The sequence below is a fragment of the Phoca vitulina genome, unplaced genomic scaffold (assembly GCF_004348235.1).
Source record: "Phoca vitulina isolate PV1807 unplaced genomic scaffold, GSC_HSeal_1.0 scaffold20, whole genome shotgun sequence".
Lineage (NCBI taxonomy): Eukaryota > Metazoa > Chordata > Mammalia > Carnivora > Phocidae > Phoca > Phoca vitulina.
Window position 1 is genome coordinate 18,457,743 of NW_022589723.1, and position 23,348 is coordinate 18,481,090.

The 23,348-nt window shown below is 43.0% G+C and overlaps 1 protein-coding gene across 6 annotated transcripts in view; it reads right to left on the reverse strand.

The window, feature by feature from the left end:
- The window catches only part of LOC116640812 (aromatase), a 129,440-nt gene that overhangs the window by 22,341 nt on the left and 83,751 nt on the right, over positions 1-23,348 (reverse strand). For all 6 annotated transcript variants that reach the window (XM_032418070.1, XM_032418071.1, XM_032418073.1 and 3 more), the window contains 2 exons: positions 12,867-13,049; positions 5,905-6,055 (listed from right to left, as the gene is read on the reverse strand). In XM_032418070.1, coding sequence (XP_032273961.1) covers positions 5,905-6,055; positions 12,867-13,011 — 296 coding nt within the window. In that variant the 5' untranslated portion in view covers positions 13,012-13,049. The remainder of the gene's footprint in view (positions 1-5,904; positions 6,056-12,866; positions 13,050-23,348) is intronic.

Genomic DNA, 23,348 nt, shown 5'->3' on the forward strand with positions numbered 1-23,348 from the left:
TTCCTTCCTTCCTTCCTTCCTTCCTTCCTTCCTTCCTTCCTTATTTGAGTATAGCTGACACAGTGTTACATTAGTCTCAGGAATACAACACGGTCATTCAACCAGTTTATACATTATGCTGTGCTCACCACAAGTGTAGCTGCTATCTCTCACTATACAGGGCTATTACAGTACCATTGACTGTATTCCCTATCCTGTACCTTTCATCCTTGTGACTTACTCACTTCGTAACTGGAAGCCTGTATCCCCCATTACCCTTCATTATTCTTCTTTAAACATGACTGAAGTCAAAAGACATTGCCAAAGATGGCAAACCTATTGTCTATTCAAAATGAAAAGTAGCCAGAGTAAGTTCTTAAGTAGTGAGGAGGAAGCCACCTTCAGTTCTGAATTTAAAGGACTCACACAGGGGCACCTGGCTGGCTCAGTTGGTGGAGCATAGGACTCTTGATCTTGGGGTTGTGAGGTTGAGACCCATGTCAGGTGTGGAGGTTACTTAAAAATAAAATCTTCAAAAGAATAAAAAATTTAAAAAATACAATCTTCAAAAAAGAACAAAAGGACTAACATATGTGGCTGGGTTCAAGAGTGGTAAGTACTAGAAATATGGAGGAGAACCTAATGGAATAATTGGTACCAAACATTTAAAAGTACTTGCCTGTGTAGACCTATTTTGTGCCTGAGACTTATGGTCCATCGATTCCATTGCCTTTCCCCTGTCCTTTGTCCCTCTAATAGCCTCACTTACCCAGCTTAAATACTGGAGTCACTGCAAGAGAAAAATGATCTTTATAACAGAGAGATCTGCCTGTAACTACCCTACCCAATGGTCACATTTAACATCCCTTATAGAGGGACAACTTTTCCTTGTCTCTTGATGTGATGCAATATGAAGTGCCCAATACTACCAGGGAAGTATCATTACAAAAGTGTTTAACCTGAATGAAACTGAGCTTTAAGACATAATTTTCAGTTTATAAGGAATACAGGGAATGGAGTAATATGTTAAGTAACACCATAATGTAATGAGAGAAATTCGGAAATATGGAACATCCTATAAGACAATTGACCTGGTCTCTTCCAAAGATCAATGTCATGTGGGGCAGGGAATGGGAGGACTGCTCTTTCAACTTTCCTGTTCATTTGAACATTTTCTTAATAGAAAGTTGGAAAAAAAAACATTTTATTGTTAATCATTAAGATCACTCTCTTCCCATGCATTCTCAACTCCCTTGACTCTCTCCTTACTTTGTCATAGTTGCGTGGTAAAACCTCACCCCTGGCTAAATCCAACTTTTAGCTTTCTCTGTGCTTGCCCCTGGCAGCTGAATGTGGCTGGGAAAAAAAACCACACATGCACATGTTCACACACACACACGCACAGACACACACAGACACACACACACACACACACAGGTCCCAGTTAAATTCAAGGGGGTCCTTAGTGCAGCTGGCCATTCTACAGTTCCCCAAGTCCGTTCACTCTCACTGTTCTAGATGACTATTATATCCTGCCTTCTCTCTCCTCAAATATTCTACTTCCTCAGTCTCAGCTAAGGACTTTATTTCCTATTTTACTGAGGAAAAAGAACTAGAATCTCTGCAAGCTCCAAGTATTAGGATATGTGCTCATATATTCAAACTTCCCAAACTTACTGTGGATGAACTTCCATGTCCCTATTTCAAGACCAGCTCCACTTGTCACTTGGACCCCCTTTACATACATCTCACCTAGCACACCCCTTTCTCTTCCATCAACAATTTTGCTCTGTAATCCATCATTGCCATCTCAACACACATGTTGTAATTTCTCCCATCTTAACAGAGACTCCTTGGACCATACACATCCCTTTCTATTTCGTTGTTCCATTTCTCTGCTGCCTTTATGACAAACTTCTTGGAACAGTTGTCTACACCTGCTGCCTACAATTCTTTCCCCTCATTCTATACTATAATCAGACTTTTGCCCTCACCACTCCATTGAAACTGCTCTTTTCAAGGTCACCCATGACCTCCCTGTTGCTAAATGCAACACTTAAATCTCCCGTTCACCAGGCACTCTCTGGCATGGTTGACAATTCCATCCTCCCTGATATGCACTCATCACCTGGCTTTCAGACCACCACACTCTTCTGGTTTTCCCTTCTTTGGCTATCCTTCTCTAGTTTCTGACTATAGTGGTGAGGGGGGGTGGTCTAAAGACTCAGACCATACTTCACAACATCCCACTCAGCTGTCTACTGGGCATGTCAAGTCAAAATACCCCAAATGGAATCCTGATTTTTCCCCATCCCAAACTTGCTCCACTTATCTGAGGTAATGATCCCTTCATTTTTCTAGGTACTTAAGGCAAAAACTATGCTATCACCTTGATTCTTACACCCAACATCCAATCTCCTAGCATCTTACTGGCTTTGCCCTCAAAATATGCCTAGAATTTCACCTCTCATCACCTCTACCACACTCATGTGGACCAGCCATCATCTCTTGCCTAACTGCCCTCTGGGCATTCATCCTTGTTCTTTGTTTCTTGCACCTGTTCTCAAAGAATGTAGGTAGAATGGGAGTAGAATGTGGGTACAGAAGCCAGTAATGTGCTGAAACATGAATGAGTCAGATATGTCACTCTTCTCAAACTCTTCAAAGGCTTCCCATCTCATGCAGGGTAAAATTCAGAGTTGTTACAATGGCCAACAAGGCTCAACATGATTGGGTATCCTAATACCTCTCTAATGTCATTTCCACTATTCTTCCCGTAGCCACACTGATATCCTTGGTGTTCCTTGAACCTTTCAGATGGGCTCCCACCTCAGTGCCTTTGCACTTGCTCTTCCTTTTGTCCAGAATGCTTTTCCTCTACATCTCTGCCTGACTCACTCCCTCACTTCCTTTAGGTCTTTATTCAAATGCTATCTTCTCAATGAGGCCTGCCTCGACTGCCTATTTATAGTTGTACTTCCATCCCTGCAACTGGCCCTCCCCACTTTAGTTTCCTATATAGTTCATATCTACCTGATGATAGTGTGAGCAACCATCTTGGTTTGCTTGGGAATGTCCCAGTTTTAGCATTAAAAGTCCCACATCCTGGGAAACCCCCTAGTCCCAGGCATACCAAGACAGCTGGTCACTCTACTCCTATACTATATGTTTTACTCATCTTTTGTTGGTATATTAACAATACAACAATACATTTCTCCATGAGGATAGGGATATTTACCTGATTTGCTCATGATACCCAGTGTCCATAGGTAAGTCCTCAATAAATGTTTATTTAATGGATGAATGGGGAGCCAATAATGATTATATGTTAGGATCATCCAGTGCTTAGTATATGTAGTAAATTCTCAACAAATGTATGTTGAAAGAATACATGAATGCATTCGCTATAAATGTACACATGATTAAAACAGATATACAAATATAATCCTAATTAGTATGTTAATTACTAACAGGTTTGCAAAAATAACCCTAATTAGCATGTTAATTGCTAACTCCCCTTAATGGATGTTACCCATATTCTTTTTCTTTTTTTTTTTTTTGTATTCATTACAAAAACTAATATATACACACAACATGCACAACATCTGTAGACCCTCATTAATTTAGAGCTCACCTGCCTGGGAAACTGTGCCTACTTTATCTACCGATAATGAGATAAACTTTTCCCCAAAACTCTGAGCTGCTCAGGCAACATCCTGGCTGCACTGACTCCCCCCATGAAGTTCTGCAGCCCCCACCACTTCGGGACTATGCTGGTAGGAAAAGTTGGGTCATAATCTCTACTCAGCTGATCTCAAACTTTTCAAAAGAAAAAAACCTGGCAAACTATTCAACTAAAAATAAAAAGCTTTCCGAGGGGGTATTTTCAAGAGGCACGGGTAGTTCTGGAAGGGACCTGAAGAGCAGGCAATGGAAGGAGATGGGGACAAACATGTCCTATTCCCCGCAGGGAGCTCAGCCCTTAACAACAAAATTGAGCTGCTCAGAGGCAATTAAGGAGAACATAAAGACTCCAACCAGTGAAAAGCCTGTGAGGACAGGATGAGGAGAGAACTGGGAGAGCTGGGGGAAGGGTGGGTTGGGTTGTGGGCTCATCTCAAGCATGAATCAGCACATGATTTGGTCAGGATCACTAAGGTCACTTTCTTAATGAAGACAGCAGAGCCGTCAGATGCTACCCTGCACTGTCACAAGGATCCTACTTTAGGAATGGCTTTGGGCTTCCAGGATTGGATCTGGTGATCCAAGTATGTAGTATCTAAGAGCGATTTCTGTTCTTGTCCTCTGGTCCTTTGTCACATTCTTCACTCCAGTTCTTGTCTTATACTACCACCACTTGAGCTAGACTGCAGGGTAAGATGATCAGACAAAAGCACTCCAACCCTGCTTAGCTGCTCCCCTGACCCCAAGACAAGGCCCCCTGGTGCCAGAAGCTGCTCACCTGTTCTTCTGTCTCAGGCTCTGCAGCACATTGGCATTACTTGGGGAGCTCTACAGACACCTGATGCCCAGGTTCCACCCCCAGAGATTCTGAAAGTTGGGGTGTGGCCTGGGCATTGGGGTTTTTAAAAGCTCCCTGGGTGACTTTAATGTGGAGCCAGGGTGAGAACCACCGCTTTAGGTCCTGAGCTGTAGACGGATATCCTTTTAGAAAAATACCCTGCGGGTCACTTCACCTATCTGTGATGAGGGCTAGAAGGCAACTCACTATGCTGGTGGATGAAAGAGCAGTGGCAAACGTCTCAAGCCCCCAAGCCCTCATGTCATCAGTCCCAGGACATTTTGAGATTGTAGACCATTGCCAAAGAGAGTAAAGTATTGATGTTTAAAATGAGTACTTATCAAATTCACCTAAATTTGGCTGACCAAAGTAGCTTAAGAGAAGTAAAATCCAAGGGCAATTATTGGTCCCCCACTCCCTTCTGTCAGTTATTTGGTTCAAAGAATTGGCCTTTGAGATTACCATGGTATTTTATGAAATGATGTATGTAATCTTGGCTTGAAAGAAATCAATGTAGTTTCCAGAAATACTTCACTTACTTCTGGGCAATAGTCTGCATCTGGACAAAAAAATTCTAACATATCAGTAAAACCCTAGTTGGTCTTGGTTTGTGGGTAAAGTCCTGTCAGGGAATATAAAAACTCATTAATGAGACAGTGTTGGCATATAACATTGTTAAATATCCAGTAAAGACAGCTGAAAGTCTAGTGAAATGTGTTCTCTTTGAAATTCTCCATTTTCTATGATCAATAAATAAGAAAACTAGTATTTCACAAAGCTAGTTCTCTACATTCGATGCCTATTTGATTAACCCTGGATGAATTCAATCTGCTAAACTTATCCAGAAAATACGACAAATCTTTTTTTTTAAATAGGCAATGTATTTAAGATCACTCAGCTGAGACAGCAGCCCACAGTCATAAATAGAACAGGAGCATATGAATAGCATCTTTTTCTACCATTTACCCTTCTGGAGGCGCTCCGGAGCCTGCCATTAGAAGCCCATTAGCAAACTGGTGCAGATTCCTTTCTCTCTGGTGTTTCGTTTTGTTTTAACTGCTTGCTTATAGAGATAAGACCAAAATCTTAGGAAAGCAGAAAAGATAATGCCCCTCCCTAAAATATGTTTTGTCAAACCCAGATCCTTTAGATTCTAAGTTTCCATTCACTGCTCAGAGAAATTTCAAATAGTTTCCCAGCTTTCCAGAGTTCTTTATCTATGTACCCTGGGTTTAGGCAAAACCCAATGATTCCGCTTGTCTATAGGTTAGATTTTTACCTGGGAAGTAAAAACACAGCCTTAGCAACAAAAGCATCAAGATATCAAAATAAGTGTGTTACTTAATAGGAAAAAAACACAGCCTTGGTTTTGAAAACCTGTCTCTGATTATTAATAGACTCACTTGCTAATAATGAGTGTTTCCTCTCCACATATCCAAACTCGCACGAATTCTCCGTACATCTTGTTGTAGTAGTTGCAGGCACTGCCGATGCCCATCCACAGGAACCTGCAGTGGGAAACGAGGGGCCCAATCCCCATGCAATAGCCAGGACCTAGGAGAGTTATCAGACCACAGTCAGCATTTTAGCAAACACCGAAAAAGAGCAACTGTTTTATGTTATCGCTGCTTGTGTTCTTTGATATCTAAAAGGTCTTGGATACCTTCTGATGTATATCTGTCAATCTCTAAAAAAAACAAACAAACTTAACATGAAAAAACTAGTTCTGGGGGGGGGGGGAGGGATGGGGTGACTGGGTGATGGACACTGGGGAGGGTATGTGCTCTGGTAAGCGCTGTGAATTGTGCAAGACTGTTGAATCTCAGATCTGTACCTCTGAAACAAATAATGCAATATATGTTAAGAAAAAAAAAGAAGAAGAAGAATGTAGCAGGAGGGGAAGAATGAAGGGGGGGAAATCGGAGGGGGAGAAGAACCATGAGAGACGATGGACTCTGAAAAACAAACTGAGGGTTCTAGAGGGGAGGGGGGTGGGAGGATGGGTTAGCCTGGTGATGGGTATTGAGGAGGGCACGTTCTGCATGGAGCACTGGGTGTTATGCACAAACAATGAATCATGGAACACTATATCTAAAACTAATGCTGTAATGTATGGGGATTAACATAACAATAAAAAATTAAAAAAAAAAAACAAAAAACAGTAGTTCAGTGTCCATACCACACTAGTTCTATTTGGTCTCAAACCTTTCAGTCTGAATGAGCCAGGGTAGGTGTCTGCTCTTTTCTTGCCACGTTAAACAGTGTCAGTGAGTTTTCAATACAAGTCAGTCAGTCCATCTAGTTACAAGCATGGAAACCAGGACATGTGACAAGCTGACCGATCTGTTTGGCTGCCTAGTTTTGTCTGAAAACTTTTGGTTTGAATGCCCCAGCTGATGGAATGGGCAGGTTAAAATTAGGTTGTAGTTTTGGTGTAATCTTTTTAACTGAGAGACACGGTCTACGAAGATAATGTTCAAACAAAGAATATCCTTTTTTTTTTCCTTCAAAAAGGACTCAGTTTAAGAGAAGAATCCTAAGCTTAGTCTCATTAGGCAAAACATACAGCTAAGCATTGAGGAATTAGGCAATGAGTCCAGTCAGTGTCTGGACTAGAATTTGGGTCCAGCAATGTGGTTTTACTCAAGAGCAGTGACCGCTCATGTCCTTGCTTACATAAAGAACGGAGGAATTTTCTGTTGCTTAGAACAGAGAACAAACTTGGTAGCTTGATTATACTGGTGGCTGTAAAAAGTTAGACAAAAACTTCTTGGAATGGTTTTAGGAGTTTTCCTGTGAAGTAGTAGCTTTTCTACATCAAATCTTTCTCCTTTCATTCCATTCCAGTAGTAAAATAGGAAGCCAACATGCACGACTGTTTGAGACAGTGTTCTCACTCCAGGGGCAAGCACTGTGTAAATAAATCTAGATAATCTAAGCTTTTGCTTAAACCATCTAAATTGGATGTTAAATCCCAAATTCGTCAAATAAGATTTAGTCCTTTGAAATAGCTGGATTAATGGGAATAAGACTGTCAGGTTTTTTTCCTTAAAGTGAAGGTCGTTTGGGATGCCTGGGTGGCTCAGTTGTTAAGCGTCTGCCTTCAGCACAGGTCATGATCCCAGGGTCCTGGGATTGAGTTCACCATGGGCTTCTTGCTCTGCGGGGAGCCTGCTTCTTCCTCTGCCTGCCACTCCCCCTGCTTGTGCTCACTCTCTCTCTCTCTCTCTCTGACAAATAAATAAATAAAATATTTAAAGTGAAGGTCTTTGGTAATATCTATAGAACCAAAACATTTTCAAAGGGTTCTTCTTAATCTTCTGATTGTTCCGATAACACTGTATTGTAAGTAGATGACTGACTTTATACCTAATAATTTCATTAAGTTCTTTAAAAGATTAAAACAAGCAAATTTGAATATGTATTTCCTTAAAAGGTCATCAGATATACAGATCTCTAATCAATTAAAATGTGCATAATAACAAACTACTTTGCTGGGTATTTACAGTTTGAAACATTGTAGATGCCTAATAAGTGTTTCCTGGTGAATTTTTTAAATTAATTAGATATGTGTGTGTAATATAAAGGATCAAGTTTTAAATATCATCCACATTTAGAGTATTTCAGGTTGTATTTACATTTTGATAAAATGGAAAAATATCATTGTATCATGTACGTTTAGTCCATGGGAGGTCAGACTCCAGCTATTTGGGAATAGACTCATTCAACAAACGTTTACTTACTTAATATACTAGGCCCATGAGGAACAAAGACATGCAAATGAAAGGCTACACTCTTCATTTTTTATCTAATAGTTTGGTGCCATGTAGAAAGTCTTAATATTAAGGAACCACCATTCAAGTTTAAAATATGACAGTGCAGATCTCTATCCACTGAAAAAGGGAGATGGTGATGAAATTTGCTCAGGTTGAAAACCTGAGTGTTCTGACCAGAAGAGAATCCAAGTCTTGGGTCCCTAGTGATCAATCATGTGTCAGCTTAATTCATCCAACAAACACTTACTGAGACCCTACTAGGTTTAGACACTAGCTACGAGTCAGAGACTGGAGATGGAGTGATAAGCATAAATAGGTTCCCAATCAGAGTCCTGGGCAGGAGAGGAGAGTATGGGGGAGGAGAAAGTACAATATTGAATTATTGTAACACAATGTGATCCTTTCATTTACATGTATACCTTACACCTTCCAGCTGAGAAAAGAACGTCCTAGGAGGGGAGAAACTTTGGTAGGATATTCGAGAAATATTCTGGTTGCATCCACATTAAGCTGCTCTCTGCCTCTCAGATTTGGGAATGCTGATTTAGGCCTACAGCGATTGCGGGCACCTCTTTCACACCCTAAGAGGAGCGATAAATACTACACTGCATTTTTGTACAGAAACAGCCTCCCAGAAGCCAACAGCTGGGACCTCTCACCCACTGTCCTCATCAAGAAGCTGTTGCATTCCATGCTAGGTGTACACCCTAGAGAAACCTGTGAACGGGAAGGCTCATAGCAGCACTGTTCACAATAGTCCCAAACTAGAGACACCCAAAGGTCCACCAACAGTAGCATCAGTAATTAAACCACGAGATGTTTGTGCTACTGCATACCATATGAGCTATAGCCGCATGTCACTCCATGGATGAAGCTTGCAAGCACAATATTGAGCAAAAGAAGCAATATAGAAGTAATGTAGGACTCGATGGCTAAAACATTTAAAACCAGGCAAAATTAATCTGTATTTCTCAGGGATATGAAATTAGGTGGCAAAACTATAAAAACAAGGGAGTGATTATCACAAATTAGAAGAATGTTTACCTCTGGAGGTGAGAGGGGGTATGATTGAAAAGACACAAGAGAAGTTTCTGGGATCCTGCTAACATCCTGTTTCGTGTCCTGTACTGTGATGACATATTTATTTGTGCACTTTTCTGTGAAGTCGTTTTTTAGTGGGAGAAAGGGGAATGTGTTGCCATGTCCTTTTCCCATTAACTCCCTCTGGGGACATGGCGCCCAGGGCAGAGAGAGGCTCTGGGGGAGGGAATCCATGTGCAAAGCTGGGGATGGCTCAAGAGATTTAGCTCTGAGTCCCAGTTTCATCACTTACTAGCTATGCACCATCGATCCTCTTTAATCTCAGTTTCTTCATCTGCAAAATAGGCATAAACACACCTACCTCATCAGAGTGCTATGAGGATCACAAGAGAGAAAGAATGTGAAACTGCTTTGTAAATTGTAACTAACTTAAGGGCTTTTAAATCATTGCAACTTCTTAACTCCCCTTGACACTCCCTGACCCTGAGCTTCCCGCAAACCTGTAAAACCAAGAATCCAGAGAACCAGTGATTCGAGGAAACTGGCAAAAGGAGTTCAGGAAGAACCACCCCAACAAAGCCAATTTTCTCACCTTTCCTTCCCCAGCTGGGCACCATGGGACCTTAGTCTGTGCCACGAGAGGATTCTGACCAGAGCTCACATTTTCAAAGGGAAAGCATGGAACTAGAAGCTCCCTGGCTAGCAAAATGATCACCAACCTGGGATTTAGGAATTCCTGATTGTTCCCCTCCCCTGCCTTTCCTTTCAAGCTGAAATGCCGACAAGCCATTTCCTTTCTCTGGGCTTTAACCCTCACCTGTAAAATGAAGGGTTTGAACTCCATGGTTTCTTATATTTGTCATAAGGGTTTGCTTGGGTAAGGCAGTTCACCTCTCTGGGGCTCAGTTTCCCCTTCCGTCAAGTGAAGGGGTTGGGCTCATATCTATGGCTCTCAATCCTGACTGCTAATGAAAAATCACCTGGGAAGATTTTTTTATTTTGTTTTTTTTAGTTGGGGGGAGCGGTGCAGAGGGAGAGGGAGAGAGAGAATCCTAAGCAGGCTCCAAGCCTAGCACACTGGGCGGGCTCAATCTCACGTCACTGAGGTCATGAGCTGAGCCAAAATCAAGAGTCAGATGCTGAACCAACTGAACCACCCAGGTGCCCCAGAATTTTTTTTTTTTTTTAATATCAACATGCGGGCCCTGCTCCAGACATAGCTGAGAACCATAGAACTATTAGTGTATGGCAGCATGATGTCCCCAGCACAGGATTGGGGGACAGAGTGAGCTGTCACCCAGGCTCCTGATCCAAAGCTTCAGGGATGCCAGTTCTTGTGCTTGCCCCCCATAGGCTGACCTCCTTTTTCAAAGGTCCAAGGGACTTCTTCTAAAACTTGCAACATAAACATCTGGGGGGACTTGTTATAAAATACCCTCCACCTCACCCACCATTCATGGATCCTGACCTGGGAGCCCACTGTGGGAGAAGAGATCCAGTGAGGAAGGAGCTGTAGTGGGAAGGAGCTCAAGTTAAAGGCCATGAAAGAGTCTTCCCTCAGACCCCTCAGGGAGTAGAGAACAACATTAACTGAGCTCTCTGTTTAAGTGGACATGAAAGCAACCTAAAATACCAGGCTGAATCAGATAGACAGGACAGACAGTTCTCTGGAAAATTTTGGAAGAATCCAGACACGGGACACTTTGCACCAGCTTCACATTCCTACCCTAAATCACTCTATGATGAGGTCCACTGCACTTGGAAGTGCATAATGACTATGCTCTTGAAGTAAAGCCTTGTTGGATGGCTCATGGGACTGGGGATAGATGCTTGCCATGAAGAATTTTCACTGAAAACTGAAGAAATAGTTGGATATTTCTGATAATTCTGAATTAATCTGATAGTTGTAGAGTGGTAGGGGTTTCTATTGGAATTATCTGGATAATTATATGATACTCTACTTTTGATTAATCCACAGACCTTGTTGAAGATTCTATCAGGGTATGATGTTCCAAGGGAACCATAGTGGTCTCCATTTTTCTTCCAGTGCCCAGGTCCCAGCCAGCTCTTATGGTGGCATCACCATCACACCTACCCCCAAGAATAAGAGAAAATGAAGAGTGGGATGAAGAGAGGAAATAAGTTCAAGAAAGGAAGAGGGCAGAGCACACAGATGAGGCAAAGCAGCAGGGAGAAGGAAAGGAGTATAGAAGGCATTCCGTGTGTGCCTGGCTGGCTCAGTCAGTGGAGCGCATGACTCTTGATCTCGGGGTTCTGAGCTCAAGCCCCACATTGGTTGTAGAGATTACTTAAAAATAAAATCTTAGATCCAGCAATTGCACTACTGGGTATTTACCCCAAAGATACAAAAGTAGGAACCCGAAAGGCTACGTGCACCCCGATGTTTATAGCAGCAATGTCCACAATAGCCAAACTGTGGAAAGAGCCAAGATGTCCATCAACAGATGATTGGGTAAAGAAGATGTGGTATATATATACAATGGAATATTATGCAGCCATCAAAAGGAATAAGATCTTGCCATTTGCAACGACGTGGATGGAACTGGAGGGTATTATGCTGAGCGAAATAAGTCAAACAGAGAAAGACATGTATCATATGACCTCACTGATATGAGGAATTCTTAATCTCAGGAAACAAACTGAGGGTTGCTGGAGTGGGGGGTGGGGTGGGAGGGATGGGGTGACTGGGTGATGGACACTAGGGAGGGTATGTGTTCTGGTAAGCGCTGTGAATTGTGCAAGACTGTTGAATCTCAGATCTGTACCTCTGAAACAAATAATGCAATATATGTTAAGAAAGAAAAAAAGAAGAAGAAGAATATAGCAGGAGGGGAAGAATGAAGGGGGGGAAATTGGAGGGGGAGAAGAACCATGAGAGACGATGGACTCTGAAAAACAAACTGAGGGTTCTAGAGGGGAGGGGGGTGGGAGGATGGGTTAGCCTGGTGATGGGTATTGAGGAGGGCACGTTCTGCATGGAGCACTGGGTGTTATGCACAAACAATGAATCATGGAACACTATATCTAAAACTAATGATGTAATGTATGGGGATTAACATAACAATAAAAAAAATTTTAAAAAAAAAATAAATAAAAAAAAATAAATAAAAATAAAATCTTAAAAAAAAGAAGGCATTCCAGAGACATTTTTACCTTCAGAGCAACATTGGAATGAATTTGAATAATAATAAAAAAAATGCCTGGCTTACCTTGCTTCACCCCATCTCAAACTTACTTTTTTTTTTTTTCAAACTTACTTTGAAGGATACTCATGCCAAGTCTACCAAAGCAAAGCACAGACTGGACGGGATTATCTAAGATATTTTTTTGAAATGCTTTCATTTGAAATGTGCAGCTAATTGGTATAAAGTTTTTCACCTGAGTTTTTATTTGCTAACATTGCCGTGGGCTTCAGCCATTTCACCATGTTTTTGCTCTTTGTCCTTTTGCAAAATTTTCTTTACCCTCATGGACCAAAAGCCCAAGTAAACAATCTCCTTAGTTACAGAACTAAATGACTGACTTACCGGGTATTGAGGATGTGTCTTCATAATTCCAAACCAAAAGAAGAAAGCCAGTGAGCAGCAGGATCGGCATGGTGGCCACAGGCATGACTTCGGGCATCATGCTGGTGATGTTATAATGCATTGGGTTCAGCATTTCCAAAACCATCTTTTGTTCCTTGATCTCAAGAGAAAAAACTTAAAGTCCTGTGGAAATCAGAGGAGCAAAACAAAAATTAGAGAATCCCCCAAAGTGTACATCCAGGACGCCCGTTGCTTCAGAGGATGCTGTAGTGCAGAAATCAGCGTTTGTTTTATAATGTGATTGGACACCTAGACAAGACAAACTTGTGGTTACAAGTCAAAACAAGCAAGCCAAAGAGAGATCTTTTGGCTTGAAGTACAGCATTTCTGACCTTGGTAGAGTCTCAGGTTCGTTTAGACTCTTGGTTTGATAGAACCTTATCATCTTGCCCTTGAGTGGGTAGAGTGGCTGAATTCCCAATTGAGAATCAAATTTCTTACCAAAATACAAGAAAATGAGCTCATTCCAGAGGTGGAGGCTTTTTATGACTTCATCAGCAGATATTGCTTAGGCAATCTTTTTCTCTTGATGCCAAATCAATTTTTTAAAAAGTAATCCCTAACCCCCTTCCTTGCTCAAAATTAATTCCCCCAAAGAGTAAGTTTCTCTAGGAAGAATAGTTGCTTGGGCATTGTCGAGGTATCCTCAGAGACTTCTATTGGGTTGTTTGTTGAATTCAGCGTGACTCACTCAGGACGATCTTTTCTCTATTGGCTTGAATAAGGCTTAAAATCTTTTGCACCACAGGCTGGATGAAGCAGTGCTCATGGGGGCCAATGTCAGAAGTAGTAGGAGAGAAGAATGAGAGAGGGAGATTCCAGGGAGAGGAGAAAGAGAAGGAATGGGGGAAGAGGAAGAAAAGAACGGACAAAAAGAGTAGAATGCCACCAGCAATAGGCTCAGGTCCACTCATGCTTTGCCCACAGCAGCTAACCTCCTGTGCAAGACAATTTTCAGTTTGATTTGCTGGTTTTGTCATGTTTCTCAACAATGTAATGTGGAGTCTGTCTTTTCAGTAAGGTTTTCTAAGACCAATACAGAGGAGAGTTTCAGGGATGATGGTTTGTTGAAGAGACCTAGACTGAATAAACTTGCATAGCAAGGCAAGAGCGACCATTCAATGTGGTTCTGGTGCCAGATGACTGCTCTGAGGATTACCCTCCCTTGGAAAGTGACCTGAGTTTGCAGGACTTATAATGGCTCTGAAACAGATTTTGGCAGGATTTTATCTAGGAATAGTTCTAGATTCTTAACCAGGGCTTTTAATTGGATTTTGGATGCTCTGTGAACTCCCTGAAATGCTGCATAAAGTATTGTATCTGCTCACCTGAACTTTTAGAGGGAAAGAACTTTTATCAGATTCTTAAAAAGTATGTAATTACATTTCTCCCCTGATCTATGTGAGATCTTAATTTTATTTTATTTATTTTTTAATTTATTTGACACGGAGAGAGGGAGCACAAGCAGGGGGAGTAGCAGGCAGAGAGAGAGGGAGAAGCAGGCTCCCCTTTGAGCAGGGAGCCAGATGTGGGGCTCGATCCCAGGACCCTGGGATCATCACCTGAGCCGAAGGCAGAGGCTTAAACCAAGGAACCACCATTACATCATTCTGAATAAACTCCCTGGAACTTTATGACAGCCAGGATCCTCAAGGTTTCTGTTGATATTGATGAAACCTGAAACCAATGCTAAAGGTGTAAGTGAAGAAGGTGGTTGAGACAAAAAGGAGGAAGATGCACCAGAGGAAGTGATCCTGGCAGAAAACTTCACATTAAAGAAACTCTCAGAAGAAAAAATTTAGAAAAATAAAATAAAAAAACTCTCAGAGATATTTCGCAGCATTGAAGTCACAAAGAATAACATGTTGGAAGCTGACACAAATTTATAAAGGAGTATGACGATTCACCAAGGCTTAGAAAAGATGCTCCGTCCATATCATAAGTTACACAAGGAGGAGACGGCAGCAAGAGATATTCAAATACTCTCATTTTTTTTTACAAACAAATAGAACACTTTTAAGAATTGCAGTGTTTCTAATGTTTACAGTGTATTATGATATAGGTCTTACTATTTTTTTCATTTCCATATACACTTAAAACCTGTAGTATGAGAGTTTTTAATGTTTCAACAAAAATTTTAAAGGTCATGGAATGCTTGTATTTTTTCTCTCGATTTTTTTAAAGATTTTATTTGAGAGACAGAACAAGAGAGCACAAGCAGGGGGAGAGGCAGAAGGAGAAAGAGAGAAGCAGACTCCCCTCTGAGCAGGGAGCCTGATGTGGGGGCTCAATCCCAGGACCCTGGGATCACGACCTGAGCCGAAGGCAGGCTCTTAGCCAACTGAGCCACCCAGGAGCCCTTTTCTCTCAATTTTTACCCAGTTTCAATTCTTATGGTCATTATTATGGTCTTGCACTACTGTGTAAAGCAAAGACTGCCTGTATACCTAAATGTTTAAAAGGGCTTAGAAGCCTGGTTCCTCATCTTTCTCAAAAGTATGTCCTAAAGATGTCCCAAAGAGTGTGAGAATTTTTTTTAACACTTACAGAGCACTTACTACGTGTCAGACATTGTTCCAATTGCTTTATAAATACTAAGTCATTCATATTCACAACCACCCTGAGCTAAGTAAGAGGACCCCCATTTTACAGATGAGGAAACCGAAGTGTGATAAGTGGGGCACCCAGCTTGTTTGTTGCAGAGCTGGGATTAGAGTCCATGTAGTCTGTCTCTGGAACCCATGCTCTTTTGGTTTTCAAATTTTTATTTAAATTCCAGTTAGATTAACATAAAATGTAACATCATCAGTTGTAGGTGTAGAATCTAGTGATTCATCACTTACAACACCCAGTACAGAGCTGATGCTCTCAATCATGCCATTTTGATGCCTATTATGGGATTTATTTGGTCTCTACATTCAGGGACTTTTCAATCCTAAGCTATTTACGTTCATTCCTGAGCTATTCAGAATGACTTCCTTTAAAGGAGTAAGCTTTTCAGACCTTCAAATATCACAGCTAGAAAGGTTCTTTCAAATTCTTTCCTACTTGCACGTTGGGTTTTCCTGTTCAGTAGAACATTCTAATGGGCCGCACAGACAGGTTGGTTGAACAGAGGTCTTTGAGTGGTGGTATAGGGATGTAGGAAGGTCCTAGAACTTCATAGGGGATGCTTATATGTCCTCTGTGCCAAGAATACCTCCCACACACCCCCAAACACACATACACATACGCATAGCCCTCAAGTGCCATGTTCCTTCAAATGCCATCTCAAATGCTTGGGGCTCCAGGCATTTGTTTGCCAGGTGGTCTCTACTCTTTACTCACTGGGCATCCCACATGGATCCTGGTACCAAACAGGAACCAGATCTGTGTTTCTGTGTTGTGTGGAACCACGGGTATCCTAACACCTTCACTTACTGCCCCACGACCTCAGGATGAGGAAATGCCAGTCCTACACCCAGAGTCCCCAGTGCAGGGCAAAGGCTGCTGGGGACACTGCAGAGCCTAGGTGTCCTGGTGCTCTGGGTTCAGGATACACTCCGGGCCCTGCAGTGCCAGGAGGGTCTTCCAGATGTCCTGGTACAGACTTGACCCTCTGCAGGATGGTGCAGCAGGCCTCAGCCTTGCAGGAGTGCCACCCGGCCTGGCCAGATCCTACCAAATCCTACCTTGCAGTATGGGGGAGACCTGTCCAGAGGACCCAGCCACCCTGGGTCTGAGGGCCAGGTGCCAAGCCTGCCCTTCCTTTCCTTCTCTTCACTACACCTGGTCTGTCCCTCCTTCACGTCCCCACTCACAGAGAAACACGACCCAGCTACCTTGGTTCTCCCTGTGAGTCCCTTACAGAATAAAATGAGGCATTCATTCTTAAAATTTCTCTCCCTCCTTTTGTTACCTCTCCTTCTAGAAGGTGAGTCCTCCAAGGCCAAAGATCTGTGTCTTTCTCCTTCACGACTATATCCCACTCCCAGAATAGGGTCCTGGACTTTACTTTGTATATGCTCACTACAAGCCTGTTGCCTGGGTTTGCAGTTTCCCCATTCATTCAGATTTTACTCCCTGTTGCAACCTCCCCGAGACCCTTCTTCTCAGACCTTCCCTTTCAATCCATCCTGCGCACTGTTGCCGAGCTGTTTTTCAATTCAGTTTTCATGACATCAGTTCCTTGCTAAGCCTTTCCTTGCTTCTAGTTGATTGCAAGGGTTCCAAATTCATCCTCATTCAGACTTATTTCTTGGCTCTCTGCACCAACATTCTGACTCCTCACTGACCCACAGACATCCTATCTGGGAGCTCTCCCTCATGCCTCCCCCATATTTCCCCAGCTTGGCTGTTTCTTCCCCACAGGCCTCACAGGAAAGGTTTGCTTCCTCCTCTCCCATCTCTGAGCCTTCTCTTACCTGGTATAAATACCCTTCTTCCTTTCTTTGACATAAGTTCTGGGACACTGTTACTTTTGACTGCCAAGTCACTCTATAACTCAAGAGTCTTGGATGGTTTCATCAAACAAACATTTATTAAGGATCTTGTCTGAGCAAGGTGCTACATTCAGACATGAAAGGCATAAGGCAAGTTCCAAGGAAGGTGCTGTTAAGCCAGGGCCTGGAGTGAGAACCATAGGTCTCTAGGATGACAGGCAGAGCTGCCCATGAACGGCCGCATCAAGGAAACACAGCTGGAAAGAAACTCTGAGATCTTCCAATAGTACGGTTCTCTCCCTCGAAAAATGAACCAACCACCTGAGGTCCAGGGAAGTAAAGATCCACTTGTCAGTCGTCCCTTAAAAGTGGGAAAGGTTTACCCACGTGCACATTCTACGATCTGATTTCCATGATGCCCTCCTTCTGGGGTCATGACCCTGCAGGTGCTAGTCGTTCTTCCCAGCAAGCTTCCAAATGAGTCTCTGGGAGTTACTTGTTCTGGAGCAGGAGAGATAATAGGAACCAACAGGGGACACCTGGAGGGAGAAATATTGTGTGGTTGGCCTGAACTCCCCATTAGGGACCACTGGCAAGACCTCAGCCACTAGCACTCCAACCACAAAAGGAAGACTATTGACAGTGCATGAAAGGCAAGTTGCCCTCTCTAGTAAATGCACAGCTGCCAAAACCCACATTTCACATGAGCCTGCAGATCCAAAGCTCTTGGGCATCAGGCAGGACTGGGGCTTTCTTCCTCATCTTTGAAGTCCCATGACTTCAGTGCATGTTTGTGGAAATGCTCCTTTCTTTGCGATAGCTTACTGGTCAACTACCAGTAGGCCTGGCTGCTCTGTTACCTTAGCTTTCATCTTTGCCCCTCTGAGGGTGCCCTCTTGTCCCTCAGATACTTAATCCATTGTCTTCCCGATGGGCTGTATCTGATATCCTCTTCCAAGACAATTTGTTTTAAAGCACAGTCAGCAGAGACCCCCGGCAAAGCCTTCTACATCTTGATCATTAAAAGCCTTTCAGGCCACTAGACAAGGTATGGGTATTGTGGGACCAGAGGCCCACCATGGGGCCCTCAGACCCTCTTGTACAGGGGCTGCCTCACATCAACCCATACTTTTCTTCTCACTAGGACCTGTCTCATGGAGGGGGTCGAAAGGGCTGGGCTGGGTATCACTCCCACAGCAGCAGTCATTTCTCTAAGAGGTTTCCTCCCCCTTTACTTTTCAATTCAGTTTTATGAGACCTAACATGTCGTCCGGCCTCTGAGGGAACAGGTAGTGGAATTTTTCAGCCTAATTTTGGCTTTTAACCTGAAGAGGGAAAAAGCAGAGGTGACAGTATCACAAGATCAGGATTTGGGGCGGGGGCCTGAGTTCAAGTCTCAATGGCTAACCAGTCCTGTGAGCTCGTTTGCTTCCCAAGCATCCCTGAGCCCTGGCTGAGGAAGCCAATTCTCTCTACCTTACGACATGGAGACAAGGGTTAAAGCGAAACCTCCAGAGCCAGCACCAGTGGTGTTGGCTTGTGTTCCTCAGGCTCAAACTCTCTGTGGCACATGGCGTTGTGGGACTCCAGGACTCTGGGAGCAACCATGCCAGGTCCCCAAGTGGGACTGCCTAGGGTAGCCCTGATGCTACCAGCTGGAGAGGCCCAGAAAGAGAACCTCGTTCTTGTGGTAAGTTCCAGAGCCCTACCTGAGCCTTGGTGTCCAAGATTTACTACACCGAGGTCCCAAGTGGCCTTACTTTAGCTCACCTACCTGGATGTGATAAGCTCTTGTAAGGGCAATAACAAAGCTGCCTCCTGTATAGAACACCCAGCTGCTTCTGCAGTGGGATGTCTTTTGTCATTACCACAGCATAAGTTCCTCCAGGGCTAACAGTCACATCTTTCTCCTCTCTGTGGATCCCATGGAGGCTACATGAGTGCCTTGTACCTAGTAAGTGCTCAGTAAATGTCAGTGACAAGAATGGTTAGCAGGTTAAACTTTTGGGGCCTGGGGTTGTCAAAGCATGATGTTCTCATACATCCCCAGGGGAATGTTTTCCATATCATATCTGTGATTGCACATGCCAAGTTTCAGCAATGCAGTGGCCCACAGCCACCACCCAAACAGTCAGATAACAGCGGCTGGCCTTTCCTTGTGAGCTTATCTGTTGTTGAATGAGCAAACTGTGAAGCCACAGAGATGGCCTAGAGCAGGGCCAGTCTCTGACAAGGGAGCCACTGGCTGACCCCAAGTGCTCGCATTACTTAACCCCTCTGGACCTCCTTTCCTTATCTCTAAAACACAGGGATTGGGCCATATGACCTTTTTTAGTTCTGTGTCTGATGCCCAGCATTCTTACCCTTTATCTTAGCTTCCCCTCCTGCCCCTCTCTTCATCTTCCTTGATTCTTTTTCCTTAGGCCAGTCAGTGGTGCCTCTAGGCCCGGGTGTCCAGAGCAAAACTGGGATGTCAGGGAAGCTGGGGTGCTCTAGCTCTTCTAATTCTCCTTAGAGCCCCAGGCCCATTCTGAGAACCTAATGAAAGAACTTGTGGGACTACACTCTGGGAAACACACTCAGGAATCAATGTGCAATGCTTTTGAATACAGTTCTGGGTTCTGGACCCCCTGAGGCCCATCCACAGACTTCAAATTAACAACCTCTGGGATCAGTTCCTTTCTCCACCTTCCACCTCAGTTTTTCCAATATCCCAGAGTCTCTTTCCACATCAAAACCACCTTCACTGACCAGTAGAGTGTGATTTTCAGGTAAGTGAATGAAATTTCCTTTGGGAATTTTACATTTCCCCTGGACCCTAAATCAACAGGTGAAGCCTTGATGATAAGGTGGTAGACTAAGCAGCCAATGGAATTGGTGAGAAAAATTTAACGGGAGAATGTCTGATAACCTGAAATCCCATCTGTGGCCTACCTCTCCCTGACACTGTCTATGGCTATACTTTAACCCTTGGTAGGCATCAAGGCTCATAGGATCTCTGCACTTCTGCCACGGAAGGTCCCATCTCATGGGAGAACACATGTACATGCAGACTACTGTGTTCACTCCCCAAATTTAGTATCTACAACATCCTGGGCACTGTTCTAGGCTCTAGGAATATAGCAATGAACAAAATGAGGTCCTGGCCCTCAAGGAGTTAATTTGGAGAAGACAGAGCCATCTGTATTACTATTCATATAAGTCAAATTACAAGTTTAACCAGGGGCATCCTTGGGAAGACAAGAGAAACTGATTATCATGGGAAGGTTGGCTATGGTTTAATGAGCAGGCCTTGGAAGAGAAGCATTATTTTCAAGGTATCAAATTGAAAGAAAGGCATTGCAGCTTAAGAGAATGAGAAAAGAATTGACAGGGGAAACTCAAAGCTGTTCTGCATCCTTCCCCATGCCATTAGTTTTCCTGTGTTCTGATGGATCCCCATCACTGTGTATGTTCACTGCTACAGCTCTGCCTCAGTTTCTTCATCAGAAAAAAGGAGAGAAATAGTGTTCCTTGATAGGGTAACTATAAGGAAGGAAAGAGATAAAGTATGTTGGGGCCTCATCAGCGTATCTACCACATAGTAAGAGTTCAATAAGTGTTATTGTTATTAGTCTTCAGTGTCCAGCAAGAGCATAGGTCATAAGGGACAGTCCTGGGAATAGCTGGAAGGAGCAATCTCTGGAGTGGAGTAGTGTCCTGGGGGTCACCGAAGAAATCTGTGCTTTGGGGCAGGTCACTACATCTCCCTTGGAAACTGTAGGCCCCATTAGTGGGTGGTCTGGAGATCAGTGATTCTATGACCCTTTTGTCATGGAGTAATTGAGGATCATGTGAGAGAGGCTGAGGTGGCCTGAACAGAATTGCAGAGTTGCAGAATAATTGATGTTTGCCTCCAATATCCCTCCTCACCCAGACTTCGTTTTCTGTCATTTGCCCACATTTTGTATCCACCCACTTTCTTCTCCCCAGTCATAAGAAATCATCTCACCAAAATAATTGGTCTCCAGGGGCTAATCTTTCAACTTGTTCTCCCTCCTAGGGATATTTTCATTTTAACAGGTGCCTGGAGCAGTTTTTTGGAGAGCACTAAAGAAATGTTTGGCATTCTCTCAGCTCTGTGGGAGCCTGCAGTCTAGTAGGAGAAGAAAACTAATAAGCATGACACTGTTAACAAGTACAAAGAGATATTAGCACAGAGATGTGGCCAAAGGCTTTGCGTGAATGGTGAGACTTGTTCTGGGCCTTGAAATGTGGTTGGAGTTTTAACTGTAAGAAGAGGACAGGGTTTTCTAAGTGTGGAGGCAGCAATGAGTAAGGTGATTAGGGACAATGAGACTGAAGAAGCTGGATCCATGTTGGGAAGCATTAATATCTACTGGTGGAGCTCTAAGCAGGGGTGGGAATGATGAGGATACAGGAGAGGCAGGATTCTCTTAGTCGACCCCCTGGCTTCTAGTTTGTTCATGTACTCCTATGCTAGGAAACTAGAGGAAGGTTTGAAGAAACAGAAAATTCCACTAGCTAAACTGCCTGTGTGGGTGCAGGCATCCTCAGAACTAGTTTGTGAGCCTTGCAAAAATGTTTTAAATTCACATCTAATTTAACTAACAGCTCATGGTCAACAAGCACTGGGTTTGATCATCCATTTGTTCCACCACGCATGGCTTCAAATGACCTTTTACTGCTTCCCAAATCAAGTCTATCATTGGTGAATGAAGAATTGGCCCATTGAGATATCTGTATGTGACTTTATACGGCTGAGAATTCAGGCAGCCCCCCCTCAGTTATGGGGAATTCTTGGCTAATATTTCTTTGGATGTTGTCTCTCCTCCATTCTCAGTATTTTTGCTTCCTAGAACACCAATTAGACAAAATATTGAGTCTTATGGATCCATTCTTCATGTTTCTTACCTGCTCTTTTCATATTTCCCATCTCTTTTATCTCTTTGTGCTACATTCTAAGATAATTCCTTGATTGAATCTCCCAGCTCTTCAACTGTTATTTGGCTTTCAGTCCATCCATTCAGATTTTCATTTCAAAAATCAAACTATTAATGTCCATTATATTTAATTTCTTTTTGGATGGCAATATCTGCTGATGTCTCTTGAGGTTGTTATTAATTCAATGTATTAGAGGGCCCTGTTTTGATTGATCAGTAAGTCTGTTTCCTCAGGTGCAAACTCTTCTGTTTACAGTTTGTGACTTCCTCATATGGTGTTGGCATTCATCAGATTTTGGTCTTAATTATGTGCTCGTTTTTGTGGCTGAAATTTTCTGTTAGTCATCCAGCTACCTCTGTTTGTCCACCTTTTTGGGGAGGAAGAGAAGAGACAGGATGTTCTGGTGCAGTTTGTATTCCAATCTGTTTACAGGAAGAGTGAGAAAGGGGTGGAACATGCCACTAGTCAGAATATCTTAGAGCTAGGCTTCTGGGCTTGGGTGTACCCTGCATTTCCAGCTCCAGTCCTCTGTGCCAATAGCTTCTTTGGAAAGCGTCCCTACCTCAGCTGCTGTTTGATAGGGGGGAAGGAGATATACAGGAACTCCTGAAGCCAGTTCCTCAATCTGCTTGTTGCCCCTAGTTTCCTCCTGCTCTCATAAACCTACTCTCTCCACGTATGAGACCCCATTTGGTTTTGTCTTGCCTTTGTAGGGATACTTTTCTGTGTGTATTTTGATTTGTTTCCTCCATTGGGTCGATCCCATCAGTTTTTATACTTTCAGAATTTCTGGCCCAAGGAGGGCTCTCTTCTTGTTCTAGAGTTCAGTTGTAGATTTTAAAAATATCTTTTCTATCAATTCGAGAGATTTGGGGTGACAAAGAAAGGCTGTAACATGTGCTTCATCCACTATCTTGAACCAGAAGTTTACTGAGGATATTAAAATTGCCACAGACTTCTGAAAGCAATTCCAAAGAAGGGGCTCTGGTGATGTTTTGGCTTCTATCATTGAAATGAGTGAGTAGGCTACATGGGAGTGTCATCTGTTTGGTCCTCT